The sequence below is a fragment of the Rhinatrema bivittatum genome, chromosome 1 (genome assembly GCF_901001135.1).
Source record: "Rhinatrema bivittatum chromosome 1, aRhiBiv1.1, whole genome shotgun sequence".
Taxonomy (NCBI): domain Eukaryota; kingdom Metazoa; phylum Chordata; class Amphibia; order Gymnophiona; family Rhinatrematidae; genus Rhinatrema; species Rhinatrema bivittatum.
The window spans coordinates 520,377,791-520,392,058 of record NC_042615.1 but is presented as its reverse complement, the minus strand read 5'-3'; the positions used below and the strand labels follow the sequence as shown (position 1 = coordinate 520,392,058).

At 43.1% G+C, this 14,268-nt stretch overlaps 1 protein-coding gene across 1 annotated transcript in view; it reads left to right on the top strand.

The window, feature by feature from the left end:
• Positions 1-14,268, top strand: part of SMC5 (structural maintenance of chromosomes 5) — a 281,089-nt gene that overhangs the window by 192,465 nt on the left and 74,356 nt on the right. The window contains exon 16 of the mRNA XM_029612667.1: positions 2,715-2,838. Within this exon, the coding sequence (XP_029468527.1) occupies positions 2,715-2,838 (124 nt within the window). The remainder of the gene's footprint in view (positions 1-2,714; positions 2,839-14,268) is intronic.

Here is a 14,268-nt window from a genome sequence, read left to right as displayed (position 1 = left end):
GCCCTCCTTCTCCAAAATGTTACCTAGTTCCTAAGAAACCTAAAAGCCCCTCTTTCCTGTACCACCATCTCCATCACACATAGAGACTCCAGAATTCTGCCTGCCTCTGGGGTTCTGCTTATGGAATGGGGAGCATTTCAGAGAATACCACCCTGGAGGTTCTAGATTTCATATTTCTACCTAAAAGACTAAATTTGCACCTTACTATGTCATTGGTACTCGCATGTAGCAAGACAATTGGCTTTTTCCAGCACTGTCTAAACTCTTGGCACATAACATCAAGGTTGGCTAGAAAACATTGATCAGCAGATGCTACGTTTTTTGTGGGCTGATAAAAAGCAAGGAGTTAATGTTTGCAGGTGCTTCACTGCTCATAACTTTATGGACCATTGTGAGAATTTTAAATTTGACTCTTGTTCGGTGAGCCAGTTTAATGACAATAAAACAGACAAAATATCAAATTTTGAGATACCAGGAAGAACTCTTGCAGCTGAATTTTGGACAACCTGGAAGGCCTTCGATGTTTATTGTGGTAGTCCTAGGTAGATCAAATTGCAATAATCTAACTTAGAGATCACTAATAATTGCAGGACTGTTCTAAAAGTCATTTGGCTCGAGATGTGGTTTGAGTTTTAAAAGGAATACTGAATCACTTTTTAACATAAAACTTAAAGGTTTGAGTCAAAGGTGGTAACCCCCAAATTTCAAACTTCCTGAACAAAAGGGATAGTGCAACCTTGAAATGTGATTGATAATGGAGGGCGTATTGGCGGGAATTTACTGAGAGGATTTCAGTTTTTGATAAGTTTAGTACAGCCAAGCCAACTCATTATGGTAGTCAAGTATATGGAAATGAGTCCTAAATTAGCTTTTCTTTGACTGCTGCAGGAAAAAAGATATCTTTTATCTATGTAAAGTAGATATTGGAGATTCAAGCCTCTAAGTAATTTTCAAATTAGCCTTAAGTATATATTAAATAGCATTGTTGACAGTGAAGAGCCCTAGGACTCAGTGTCCTGGTGGCTGATAGAATCATATCTGGCTGGGGAGTGGGGCTACAGTCCCAAATTTAGGCATAAGCAACATAGGCAATTGCCTAAGGCACCAGATTTTGAAGTTGCCAAAGAGATGTGTAACTGTGCCAAGGAGGTGCCTGCTCTGACAAAATCACCTTCAAAGGGGGGCACTGCTGTGGCACTCTGGAGGGGAGTGGAAGATGAGGGACTTCACCCACAATCTGATCTCCAAGGTCTCCCACCCCCACTCTTCTATCCTGCCTATGGGCACCCAAATTCTAAATCTGGCTCTGGGAGTATCCTTCCAAAGACCACCCACTGAAATTACACTACCTATAAACATTTCCATCCTGGACTGGAGGACTCATTTAGAGGGCTGTATTCCCAAAACCTATTGCTCAGAAAAATTATCATAAATTTCTTAGAAATAAGAGCGATTTGAAATGCTATAAGGGCTTTCAGAGATCAGTTGACCGATTAAAATTATCCTAAATCAAAAAGACAAACAAGATCGTATCCCTATGTTGTGAATTTTTCAGAATGTGGACATGGGCTATCTCTCAGGGAATGACTCGTATGTCATATATTTGGTTCTTTGACAGAGGAATAGCAAGTCAGCTATTTCACATTTGAGGAGCACCTGTGGTGGATCTGTTTGCAACTTCTCTGGACAAGAAGGTTCTTCAGTTCACAAGGCAAATTAGCCTCAGACCCCCTTCTCCCTAAATTGGGGAAAAGGTTGTTTGTATGCACATGCTACTATTCCTTTGGTGGCAAAAACCTTGCTAAAACTCAGAAGGGACCGGGGACTATAATTCTAACAGTCCTTTATTGGCCGAGGCACATTTGGTTCTTACTCCTGAGGGAATTGTCCACAAGGGAGCCAGTTCAGTTGGAAATTTCCCCAACTCTCATGCAGAACCAGGGAACAATGCTTCATCCCAACATCAGGTCCCTAGCCTTCCTGGTCTGAATGTTGAGTTGGTAGTGTTAGATTTTCTGGACTGTCAGAGGATATGTCTCATTCTTCTGCTTCTCTGAAGATTTCCACCAGAAGGTCATATGGTTTTAAATGGAGGATGTTTGCCATGCACATCACTGACATGGGAAGTCCAGCACACGCTCAGTAAAGCATTTTAAAAGTGTAGAACTTGCATAAAATTCTGTCCTGGGCTCCATCAGCTGACATCACATATGTGTGAGGTCTATTTATGCTGCTGTCCTTTGAGAACACAGGTAAGCAACTGTGCTTTATCCAGGTAAATAGTCATTTACACAGGTAAACAACTTTTCCAATCACCCTCTGATTCCTCCTTTTTTATTTTAATTTTTATTTCACTAGTGTTTAAAGATTCTGCAAGTTCCTCCTCCTTGATTACTTTTACAACTATAAATCTGAGTAAATCAAGGCACTGATCTTTAACAATAACCCATACAAACATGTTAGCAAAGTACGAAAACAGCATGACCAACCGAAGAATGGACTTGTATTAGATTTTAATAAATTGGACCTCTCTTATTCCAAAGAACATTATTAATATAAGAGATACATTAGAACCTAAAAGGAAGGAAACCTAGGCAAAAACCGAAACAGAGTTAAAACACTGGTTGATATTTTGAAAATCTGGTTGCTTCTTAAAGAAAAATGTACATCACAAGGGAATGGAAACTAAACTATATTGTCTGTTTCTCTTGTAGCTTACGACAGATTGAACAGGATGGCATAAATCTGGAAGAAGAAGAACAAAGAGCAAATGCTAAAATTAAAGAAATAAATGTTCAAAAAACAAAACTTGTTGCTGAGCTTACGCAACTAATCAAGGTACTATTGAATCATTAATATAATACTGCAGGGGTAGCCAACCTTTCACAAATCAAGAGCCACAAAACGAGAATTCACAGTAGTAGAGAGCTGCCATATTTTCCATGATGGTAGGGAGGGAAGGGAGAAAAGGCCAACTTTCTTTTATACACACTGCTATTCGGCTGCAGCCTATGTGCTCACTCAGTGAGCACCTCCCAACCCAGCACTGCTGTGTCATGTAAAATTCTTGCTTGCTGTCAGTTCTGCAGCCTGCAGCAGACCCTTCCATATCCCATTCCCACCCATTCTCAGCACCCCCACCCTTCAGGAGACTCGCTGGTTCTACAGCCAGCTGCCCTTCTCAGAGCTCAGTCCATCCACTTCAGTTAGTAGCCCTCAGAAAGCCATAAATAAATTGAATTACAATTACAATATAACTTTCCATTTGAAAACAGGACTAGCTGCCAGCACTCAAACAGTAATAGTGCTACCTATGAAAAAGCAACACTGCAAATAGACGCCAAGCCCTAAAATACCATTCCTATTCCTACCCAGATCAGTCTAGATACATGGGTTTGTATCCCTACCAGCAGATGAAGACAGAGAAGAAAAGCTTTACCAAACCAGTAATACTTAGGCAGTGTGCCACCTGCAGTCCTTCAGTATTTCTCTGTTTCCAGCAGATGGTAGAGGTGTAAAGCACCTGCAGTCTTGGACTTTGGAGAAAAAAAAAAAAGAGGAAATTACTCCTGGGGTGTTAGGGCCTAAAAAGGACATCCCCTCTGTGGAGTAGGGCAAGCAGGATTTTGGTAGCCCTGTGCGTCTCAGCCCAGAGTTGATAGAGGTTGGAAACTGGTAGGTCAGGTTGCCTCTCCTCCCATGTAGTCTGTCCTGGTGCCTCGCAGAAGAGGACCAGCACAGGGAAGTACTTGATTTTTTTCTTAATGTTTTCTTCCCTTGGGGCTTGGTTTCCGGGATGTTTTTTTTTCCTTTGCTGAGTGAAAAAAAAAAGTAGGCAAAGAAGCCGTGTGTCAGCATGTTCCGGGGAGATGATGCAACATCGAGATAGCTCCCTAGGCACGGGAGAGCATTTGGAGGGAGCACAGAGTGTGACCCACCGTTTGAAGGGTCAAGGTGCATCTCAGTGATTGTGCTTGTCCATGGCAGGGCTGTTTCATAGCTGTGAGTCGGGAGGTACAGGTAGTCTCAACACTGACATTTCCCGCATCAGAGGGCAGACAAGTGACTCGATCTGCTGCAGCAATCAGCCTAGCCTTTTAGGTCAGCGTGGGAACGGAGGCCATTTTGAAGGCATGTGCTGAGGGACAAGACAGATCGGGTGAGGATAAAGTATTGCCTCCATTCTTGCCTCTGCTGTACCAGATGCTGAGCAGATGGAGGTGGACTCGGAGGGGCATGGGGACCTCTTCAAGGAGGATTCTGAGGCTGCACTTTGTGCTTTTATTACACAAGGCTTTTTTTTGGCAAAGAAATAAGAAGGAAGCACCCTCATTCTATTAGTTCCCCCTTGGAGAGGTAAGATTAAAGCAGTGAACCCTCCAGAGGGCAAGATGGGACTTATTCTTAAGGCTAGTATGGGAAGACTGCCAGTAAGTGCATCTGAGGAATCTGAAGTTTCTGACGCAGATGGCAGTCCTGCAAGGGGGTCCCTAGATAGCGATGCTCGTAGTGGGCCCTCTGATTTCGAGGAGGGTACTGATAACGGAAGGGGATGATCCTAAGGTGGTTAGGCTCTTTAGAAGAGAGGAACTGTTTCCTCTAATTTCCAGGCTCTGAAGGAGCTCTGAAGGAGCTAGGGATTAAGGTGCTGCAGGAAGACATGGATCATGAGGGAGCAGATCCGGTCATGGGCTTTGAAGGCCAACAAAGACTTTTTTCTTTTCTACATGGCGGTCAAGAAATTGGTGATAAGGGAGTTGGAGACCCTTGAAGTCTGTCTTAAGGTGGGGAGAGCTATGGCAAAGCTTTATCCTCTGATGGAAGATGCACTAGGACTGCTATGACTAGAAGAACCACCAATACTGGTGGTAGAGTCAGCAGCTGTAAAAGACGCTCTGGAGATTCACCTCAAGGATTTTTGAAATTTCAGTTTTAGGTATTTGCGCTGCAATTTACAGCCAATTTTCAGCGCGTGCCTGTTTGCACTGGGTTCAACAGCATCCAGTGAAAGGATTTTCATCATCCATCAGGATCCGCCAAGCAGGTGGAGTGCTTGGAGGCGGGAGTAACCTACATTATGGATGCATTATGATTTGCTCTGCACGTCAGCCAGAAATATGATGTCTGTATCAGCTAGGCAGCTCCTGTGTTTAAATAATTGGTCAGTGGATGTTTAATCCAAATCGCACCTTGGCAACCTCCCTTTCAAGGGCAAGCTTCTATTTATTTATTTATTTAAAATCTTTTCTATACCGTCGTTAAGCAGTTGCCATCACAACGGTTCACAATAGGGCACATAACTATATGTTGTAAATAGTGTCTAGAATTCTAACAATTACACAGGTGCCATCAAAATACTGTAACAGTTTCATCATAACTATTATATGGTGGGTGTTATGTCGTGTCCAGTTTTCTCTGTCTACCTGTAAGAAATTTCTACTTAATAATGAAAAGAAAGATTTAGAATATACAAAAAATAGAAACACATGCATTAAGATGAACAGGTGTGAGTGTGGGTTTTTAGCTGACCGTAACCAACACTTCCCTGTTTTCTCCCCTTAATTCTCTTTGTTGTATGCTTGCTTAAATAGCCATGTTTTTAGACTTTTTCTGAAGGTTTTGATGTTTCCTTGCAATCTGATTTCCAAAGGCATATTTAGGGAAGACCTGAAGTAACTGATTAAACATCTGGGCAAGTATAAAGGGCATAGGATGCCAGAGGACAAGCCAAAGGGCGGCAAGAATAATTTTCCACCCAGGACAAGATATAAGGATTCAAGGAGGTATTATTGGTATTATATGACCAATTCTAATAAAAGAGACCACATCTCGCCCATCCTCTACAATCTTCACTGGCTTCCAATTAAATTTAGAATCTTCTACAAAGTCATGACCCTTATTCACAAATCCATAAACAATATAGCTCCAATCGATCTTACACATCAACTACGCACCATCAAATCAACAAGACCTATGAGAAAAGCCTACCAAAACACCCTGGTCATCCCTCAAGCCAAAACTCCGTTAAGGAATAGAGCTTTTTCCACCACAAGCCCTTCTCTATGGAATTCACTTCCACTAGAACTAAGACAAGACCCCTCCCACCAGTCATTCAAGAAAAATCTGAAAACTTGGCTATTCAGTCAAGCATTTCCCTGACTACTCACAAGCAGCTTTCAATTTGTTATTTTTATATCTGCCACGCTCTAAAATGCATATCTCCAGCTCCACCCTACTCCCCTCCTCTTCATTTTCTTTCCCACAATGGTTCAGTCGATGCACTCAAGCGGAAGTTTGTTTTCCAATGACTTCTGTTTCCAGCAAGACATCTATACATTTAGGAATAGGAATAATTCCTAATACCATGTTTGAGTTAGACGTTGTCTTTTGGCTATCTATTTTTATTTCTTTTTCCTTTATAAAGGCTATTTAAAAGTTTTATTTAAAACATTAAGACATTTAGACATTTATAACTCAGTGTATTTGTCTAATATATTTCTCCATTTAACTTTTGTTTAAAAAGTTCTATTTATCTGTTTGTTCAAAAAGTTATTCGTTATAATGTAATTGCTCCCAAGCAAACCTTTCAATAGTTCTCTGTAAACCGATTTGATTTGCATATAATGTAAGAAGACCGGTATATAAAAAACATAAATAAATAAATAAATAAATAAATAAATATTACACAGGTAGGGACTTCTCTTCCACCCAGAGACAAGGATCAAATAGATTGTAGTCCTTTTGTGGCCCACGTAGACACTCCCAAAACACCTCTGGCAAGGGAGCAGGAGGAGTAAGTTTGCAGAAGGAGGTGAGGCTGGTCCACTCTTCCTCAGAGGCTATTGGAGGATGTCTAGCTCTCTTTTACGAGGCATGGACCAAAATAATGATGGACCAATGGGTCCTTACAATCATAAGAGAAGACTATGCTTTAGAATTTTCTCGCCTGATATGCGAAGCGCACACGATCTCCCCATGCACCTCTCAAGTCAAAAGAGAAACTGTATATTCTACAGTGAATCTGCTAAGGCTCCTTGATGTGATCATTCCAGTGCCCCTATTGGAACAGGGCCAAGGAAGGTAATTCATCTACTTAGTGGTTCCAAAGAAGGAGGGAGACTTTTCATCTCATTCTAAACCTGAAGATGGTGAACAGGGCTTTGAGGGTGCTACAGTTCCGGATGGAAACATTACATTTGATGGTTGTGGCGGTCCGCAAAGGAGAGTACCTGTCATCCATGGACCTGACAGAAGCATATCTGCACATCCCCCATCAGGGAAGAGCATCAGAAGTTCCTTTGCTTCCAGGTGTTGGGGAGTCAATGGTTTTGAGCTTTTTTGTTTGGCCTAGCAACAGTGCCTTGGACATTCACCAAAGTGATGATGGTGGTGGCCACAGCATTACAAAAGGAAGGGGTGCTGGTGCACCCTTACTTGGACAACTGGCTTATCTGAGAAAAGACAGGTTCTGTGTCTGGAATTGGTACGACGAGTTATGCAACTGCTGTAGACCCTGAGCTGGGTGGTGAATACGGCACGGAGCAACCTGGTTTTGACCCAGTTGCTGGAATATCTAAGGGCCCATTTCAATACCAGTTTAGGCAGTGTTTTTCTAATGCAATAGAATGTGGAAGGTGCAGATGCAGATTAACAGGTTATTGTGACTGTTGGTTCCTAGAGTCTGGAATTATTTGCAGGTCCTGTTTTCTGTGGTGTCTACGCTAGAACTTGTTCCTTGGGCATTTACGCATTTGAGGCTTCTCCAGAGCGCTCCTTTGTCCTGCTGGAACTCTCAATCATAGGAGTTTCAGCTACCACTGCCTCTGCAGGGGGAATCCACATCCTATCTGTCCTGGTGGCTTTCCAGGACCAACTTGGAGAAGGGTATGAAGTTGGATACCTCAGATTGGTTGGTAGTTACTACCGACACCAGCTTCAAGGGCTGGGGCCCTGTTTGCATAGGGCAAACAGCGCAAGGGCAATGGTCGGCAGAGGGAGGCATTTTGGTCCATCAGTCATTTGGAAATGAGAGCAGTATGCGTTTCTTCCAATGCTGAGGTATCACTCGATGAACTGTTCACACAGTGCAACAATGGTGGCTTATATCAATCGACAAGGGGGAACTCTGAGTCTGGTGTCCCACGAGGCACAGCATCTATTCCACTAGGCAGAACAGCACTCGGAAACTCTGGCAGCATCTCATGTGGTGGGGGTGGGCAGTGTCCAAGCTGATTTTCCCAGTCGGCAAGCTTTGGACCCCGGGGAATTGGAGCTAGCAGAAGTGATGGCACTCATTCGAGCCCGGTGGGGAGTCCCTTAATTGGATCTGATGGCATTGAGATAAAGTTGCCAAAGCCCGTTGCTTCTTCAGTTCTTTCCTCCCTGGCCTCTCATAGGAAGAGTGCTCTGATGTATCATGGCTCTGGAGTGGCCCTGTTGGCCCTAGTTTGCAGACCTGATAAATCTGGCTATGGAGATTCCCTTTTTCAAGGGACCTGGATTTGGATCGGCAATCTAGGGAGTTGCACTTGTTGGATGTTCAGAGTGTTTAGCTATTTGAAAGTGAGTAATAGCGTCCGTCGTTCCGATCATCTCTTTGTTCTCTTTGGAGGCGCAAAGAGAGGGAATAAAGCATCTAAGGCAACCATCTCAAGATGGCTTAAGGGAGGCCATTACGTCTGCTTATCTTTGCAAATGGCATTCGGTCCTGAGAGTCTATGAGCCAATTTTACTAGGGTGCAAGCGGCGTCCTGGGTGGAGTGTCAGTTGGTATCCGTACAAGAAATTTGTCAGACGGCAAATTGGTCATCATAGCACACTTTCATGAGACATTACCACCTGGATGTGCGAGCGCCACAAGAGGCGGGATTCAAAGAGAGTGTGTTGCGAGCGGGTCTTTCAGGGTCCTGCCCACTGTTGGGGAGCTTGGATACATCCCATTTGTCTAGACTGATCTGGGTATTAACAGGAAAGGAAAATTGGCTCTTACCTGCTAATTTTTGTTCCTAGAATACCATAGATCAGTTCAGAGTCCCACCCTCTCTGGAAAGTCCTCTCGATTCTATGATATAATTTAAGTTTGGATTCTTCTTTGCAGATATTTAGGTCATTGAGTAAATTGGTTGTGTTTTCAAACTCCCGTTTGGACAACGTGGCCCCCCCATTCTAAGGCTTAACCTTTCCCCTGCTATTGGGAGGGGTAACAGATAGTTTGGAATTTTCCTCATCTTGGCTTGAGTACCTGTCATACTGAAGGACTGCAGATGCATACTGCCTAAGTACTACAGGTTCAGTAAAGCTTTTCTTCTCTTCCATCTGCTGGTAGGGATGCAAAACCCATGTGTCTGGACCAATCTGTGGTATTCCAGGAACAAAAATTAGAAGGTAAGAACCAATTTTCCTTTACACCTATTAGGAAAATAGAACAAGCAAGCTGCTATAGATCTCTACACAGAAACTACGTACTAGCAGAATACCTCAACTTGGTTACACCTGTAGAATACAGACAGACCCTTACCAAACTCAAAATAAAGAGGAGATAAAGTATAAATAGAAACTTGGCAACAAAAACTGAGCTGGGGTCTGCAACAAGCCAGACACTGTATACAGTAAAAAATGGGAAAACAGAAACACTACCATTTGTCATAAAACAAAAACAATAAAATCAAGAAATATAAAGCAATCATAATAGTAAAACTACATTAATAAAAATAATATTTCAAACAGCTGATGAATAGAACACCCAATAATTAAAAACTCATATTTTCCCAAACAGCAATACAAATTTAAAAAATAACAAATAATTCAAATCACACCCAAATCACCTGGGAACTTTGACTTCTAGTCCCCTGACATTGTCGTGGATTTGTGCAGAGGGAGGGGGAGAGATGGTGTACAAACTCTCCTCTCATATACACATATTATTACACACATTCATTCTTGCACACACATACACACATACTTGCTTGCTCGCTCATTGACATACACATAAACACACCCTCGCTTGCTCATACATTCACTCTTCTCCCCCTCCGGAATGCAGGAGCAGAGCAGTTGCCTGTGAATACATTTTTAAAAAATGGATGGATCCAGGCAGAGCCCCATTAGAAAAGTGAGGACTGCTCAGGCTCCAGGAGTTGTCCCTAGCTTAGAGATGGGGTGACTGAAAGGCCCAATGCTGTATGTTTTGTAGCAGTCAAGCATGATGAGGTGGAGCCAGTGGTGCAGGAAAATAGTGGTAGGTACTCAGCCAGTGGGGAGACAGTGGCTGAGGTGTGCTGACTGCCTCATGTACACTAAGGCAGAACTGCAGCAGAGGGGAAGCAGAACTGATGTGAAGAAAGGCCAAAACAGAAGTGTTTTGCGGTTCACTGCACTGCTCTGTGGTGGGGAAGTTTGAGGCAGCCACCCAGATCAAGATACTGTAGGTTGGGGTGAAAGCAGGCAGTTCATGAACATGGCAATCCTCCCCCTTCTCAGCAGCCAGCGTGGATGGAAGTTGTAAATTTACAACTTCTGCCTGAGCTGGCTGCTGAGAAGAAAGATCACTGCTTGCAGGAGGCAGAAAGCAAAACTGGGTGCAGCAGTTTGAGCTCAAAAGAGCCACTTATGGGTCACCCCTGTAATAGTGCATTTCTTAACAATCAGATAGGTGGAGCCAAACAAGTGGGTTACGCACCTCTACCAGCAGATGGAGAAGGAGCAAAGCTGACGTCACGGTATATGTATATACCCCTGTACTGACACCATCCTGCCAGTGTTCTCCATCTCTAGCAGATGGTAGACATTCATCTCCCTACTGGGAATTGCATTAAAAGTTTTTTGCAGAAGGAGAAAAGAGAGAAGTTTATTGCCCCGCTCTTGTGTAGTGATATGTTATGGTCCCTCCCTCAGTCGAGTTTTCCTGAGGTGATATCTTCTGATCCATCTCTCAAATGAGTGTCTTGGTCTGGTAGCTGGTTTCTGCTAGTGTGGACTTAGCTGAAATAAAAAAAGAAAAATGCTGAAAGGCTGCCGAGTGCAGCAGAGAAGTCTATACCCTCTCCCCCGCAGTTGGAGACCACCGCTGTATTCGGCCATATCGGGGGAGTTGATTTTAGGGACTCCTCTCCCCGCCGGTCTCCATGTTCGGCGCACTGATCTGACATTCGTTCCCTCGGGGGAACTTGGGGACTTGGTCAGCTTGGCGGGTTGAAGAGCCTTCTGGGCTAGGCCCCTCTCTCAGGCTTGGATTCTTCACTTTGTGGTAGGCTGCAGTGGCATTCATGCTTTTTTCTCTACGCATAAGGCTGCCCTCTTCAGTACATCGATTTGAGCTTACGTTCCTGGCTGTGAATCTGGTTGTGTGCCTAACTGGGAGCTCAGTTGGGCACATAGAGGCGCCTACCTGGGCACTCAGTTGTGCGCATGGGGGGGGGGGGGATGTCTAGATGGGCACACAGTAGTGCGCTTAAGGTCTCCTAGGCAAACGCTCAAGTTCCATACAGACAATGAGTGCTCAGGTGGGTGCTTAGTTTGTGTGTCTACCTGAATAGTGTATTAGGCGCCTAATTTTTGAGCGCCTATTATTTTTCAGCACCTGTTGTGAGCACAGCTGGGCGCACAGTTCTCAGACACCTATTGGCGCATACTGACAATTCTATGGCACCGATAACAAAGAAGCCTAAGCGCCTTAACCTTTATGTTGCCATATTCAGGCATCTCAGCCTGGTGTTCCCTCTAGCTTGTGTCAGAATTGTTTGGATGCTCAGGGAGAATTCTCTATCTGATTTTTGCGAAGCCCAGTCCTTCCCAGCATGATACGGGAATGGAAAAAAGCTGTCAGAGGTTTTGCCTGAATTTGGGGCTCCCCTAGCTGGTTCGTCAGTGGGGGATAGTAGTTTAGTGGGCACAGAAACGCCCCCTGGTTTTGGCATGGACCCCTCTGCCTTTTATTGGGTAGAATTTTTCAAGGACTGCTGTATGTCACACCGATAGGGACCCAGATGGCATGCATGATGAAGCCAATCCTTGCTCCCTGGAGGATGGGTAAAATTCCTCCGGCGCTGGAGCCGTATAGAGCTATGTTGCATTTCTTTCATAGAGATGAGTTTACTGGCTCTGAATTTCCAGATATTGAAAATGCTGGTCATACCGAGGGGACCGATTTAATTTCTGAGCCAAAGAAAGATCCCATTTTGATTTCTTTGTATAAATCCTCATGTTTCTTCCCTATTATGGAGGTGATTCAAAAATTGATTGATCTTGAATGAGGTGCCCCGGAAGTTAATTTTAAAGGGGAGCGAGCCTTGGAAGGGCTGTACCCGCTGGATCCAGCTGCGAGGGAGCAATTGCACTTCCGAAATTGGATGCACTTGTGTGTGCAGTCACCAGGTAGATGACTATCCCTGCAGGCCTTGAAGCGATGGCAGTGAAATTGCAGATAGCTTCTTTTGCTCCCTGGTGGCTCGCTCTTGTTTACATCTCTCTCAGAAAGTTGATGAATCTAGTGTGAATTCCAGGGCAGTGATGGAAAAGCAGCCACCTTTTTTGGCAGAGGCGGGCTGTGATCTGGTCCTCAGTTTGGCCAGAGGGGTGGCTTCGATAATAGCAGCCAGGAGTCTATGGGTCAGGAATTTGTCGGCCAATATAATCTGTCTAATCTTACAAAATTGCCCTTTTTTTTTTTTATTTTATATTTATTGAATTTTAAAATTTCAAATACATTGAAAAACAACAATGTCTACAGAAAATTGGAAGTCAAAAGCAAGACTTTGCATTAACAAGAAAAGCAATATATGTTGTAATATTTCTTCCATATTATAAGCAAAAGTAGAGGGATCCTAAATACATAGCGGTTTTAAAGGCAAAATTACATCTTTCATAAATGCATTAATGCTGACACACCGTGTTTGTGCAGTTTTAAATTTAAATTAGCCTTCACATCTAGAACCTATCGGGAGTGAGAGTCCAGGTACAACCGTAGTTGTTCTATCTCAGTGAATATATACTTATCATCCTGATATTCTAAAATACAGCAACAAGGATATCTCAAATAAAATTTGGCTCCTCTGGCCACAATTTCGTTTCTCATGGTCAGAAAAGCTTTTCTTTTTTCTTGAAGTATCTTTGTAATGTCCGGAAATACTCTGATTTGAAAGCCATAGAATAATTCAGACTGCTTTCTGAAAGACCTCTTCAAAACTTCATCCCTATCTGATGTTTGCAGAAAAGTCACAAATACCGTTGCCTGGGCAAGGAAGGCCTCTCGGACAAGGGAGGAGAGGAAACAGGTATACATGTAGTTTTGAATTACCCTCTAAGAGTACCTGAGAAAATAACTTCTGAAGAAATTTGGAAGGCCCTGACCACAATGAACATGGCTATAATAGACTTAACAAATGTTGTGAAGCAAGATATGGAAAAATCTAATAATTTGGAAATTAAAATTCAAACGGTTGAAAAATCTTTGGCAAGTGCAGAAAAGGAAATTAAGAATATAAAAGAGGTGCAAGTTAACCTTATAAGATCTGAGTCCTTCGCTAATAGGAAGATTGACTTCTTGGAAAATCAGATTCGGAGAAATAATCTGAGATTTTTGAACTTCCCAAAAACAAAATGGATGACGTTAAAAGATTTAATTAAAAGTTATCTTATAAATGTTTTAGCTTATACTGATACTACAGTTCCAATAATTTCAAGATTATATTATGTGCCTGGAAGACAAGATAAAGAGAAAGAACAGCAAGAAGAGCAGTTAGGTAAAAATATTTCTACGGATAATTTGACAGATTTCTTAGAGAAATCATTTGAAGCTAAAATTGAAGAAAGGGCAAAATTGCCCTTTAAAGGATCACTCTTGTTTCGGAGCGAGCGGAAAAAAAAAAAAAAGGCAAGTGGGCTGAGTCCCAGGTTCTTCGTTAGAGGATAATAGGCAGACGCCGTGCTCCTTTGGCACGAGAGGTCATGCTTGAGATTTCAGATGATTTCAACACTGGAGAGGAGAGGCTTCTCAGAAGACTCAGCTTTTTGGTAGGTCTCAATCCTTTCGTCCCAAGCAGCCCTGAAGGAGTGCAGGCTTGGGTAGTAGTGCCTCCTGAGCCTCTCAATAACGGTGTGTTGACCCAACCCCCCAGAACAGGAGATGGGGGTTGCCTGTCTCTTTTTTTTTTTTTTTTTTTTTAATATCGGAGGTGGGTCGAGATCACATCAGACCAGTGGGTTCTGGAGGTGATAAGAGATGGCTACCCTCTGGAGTTTCTCAGTGTCCCTTGGGACATTTTCTTGGTG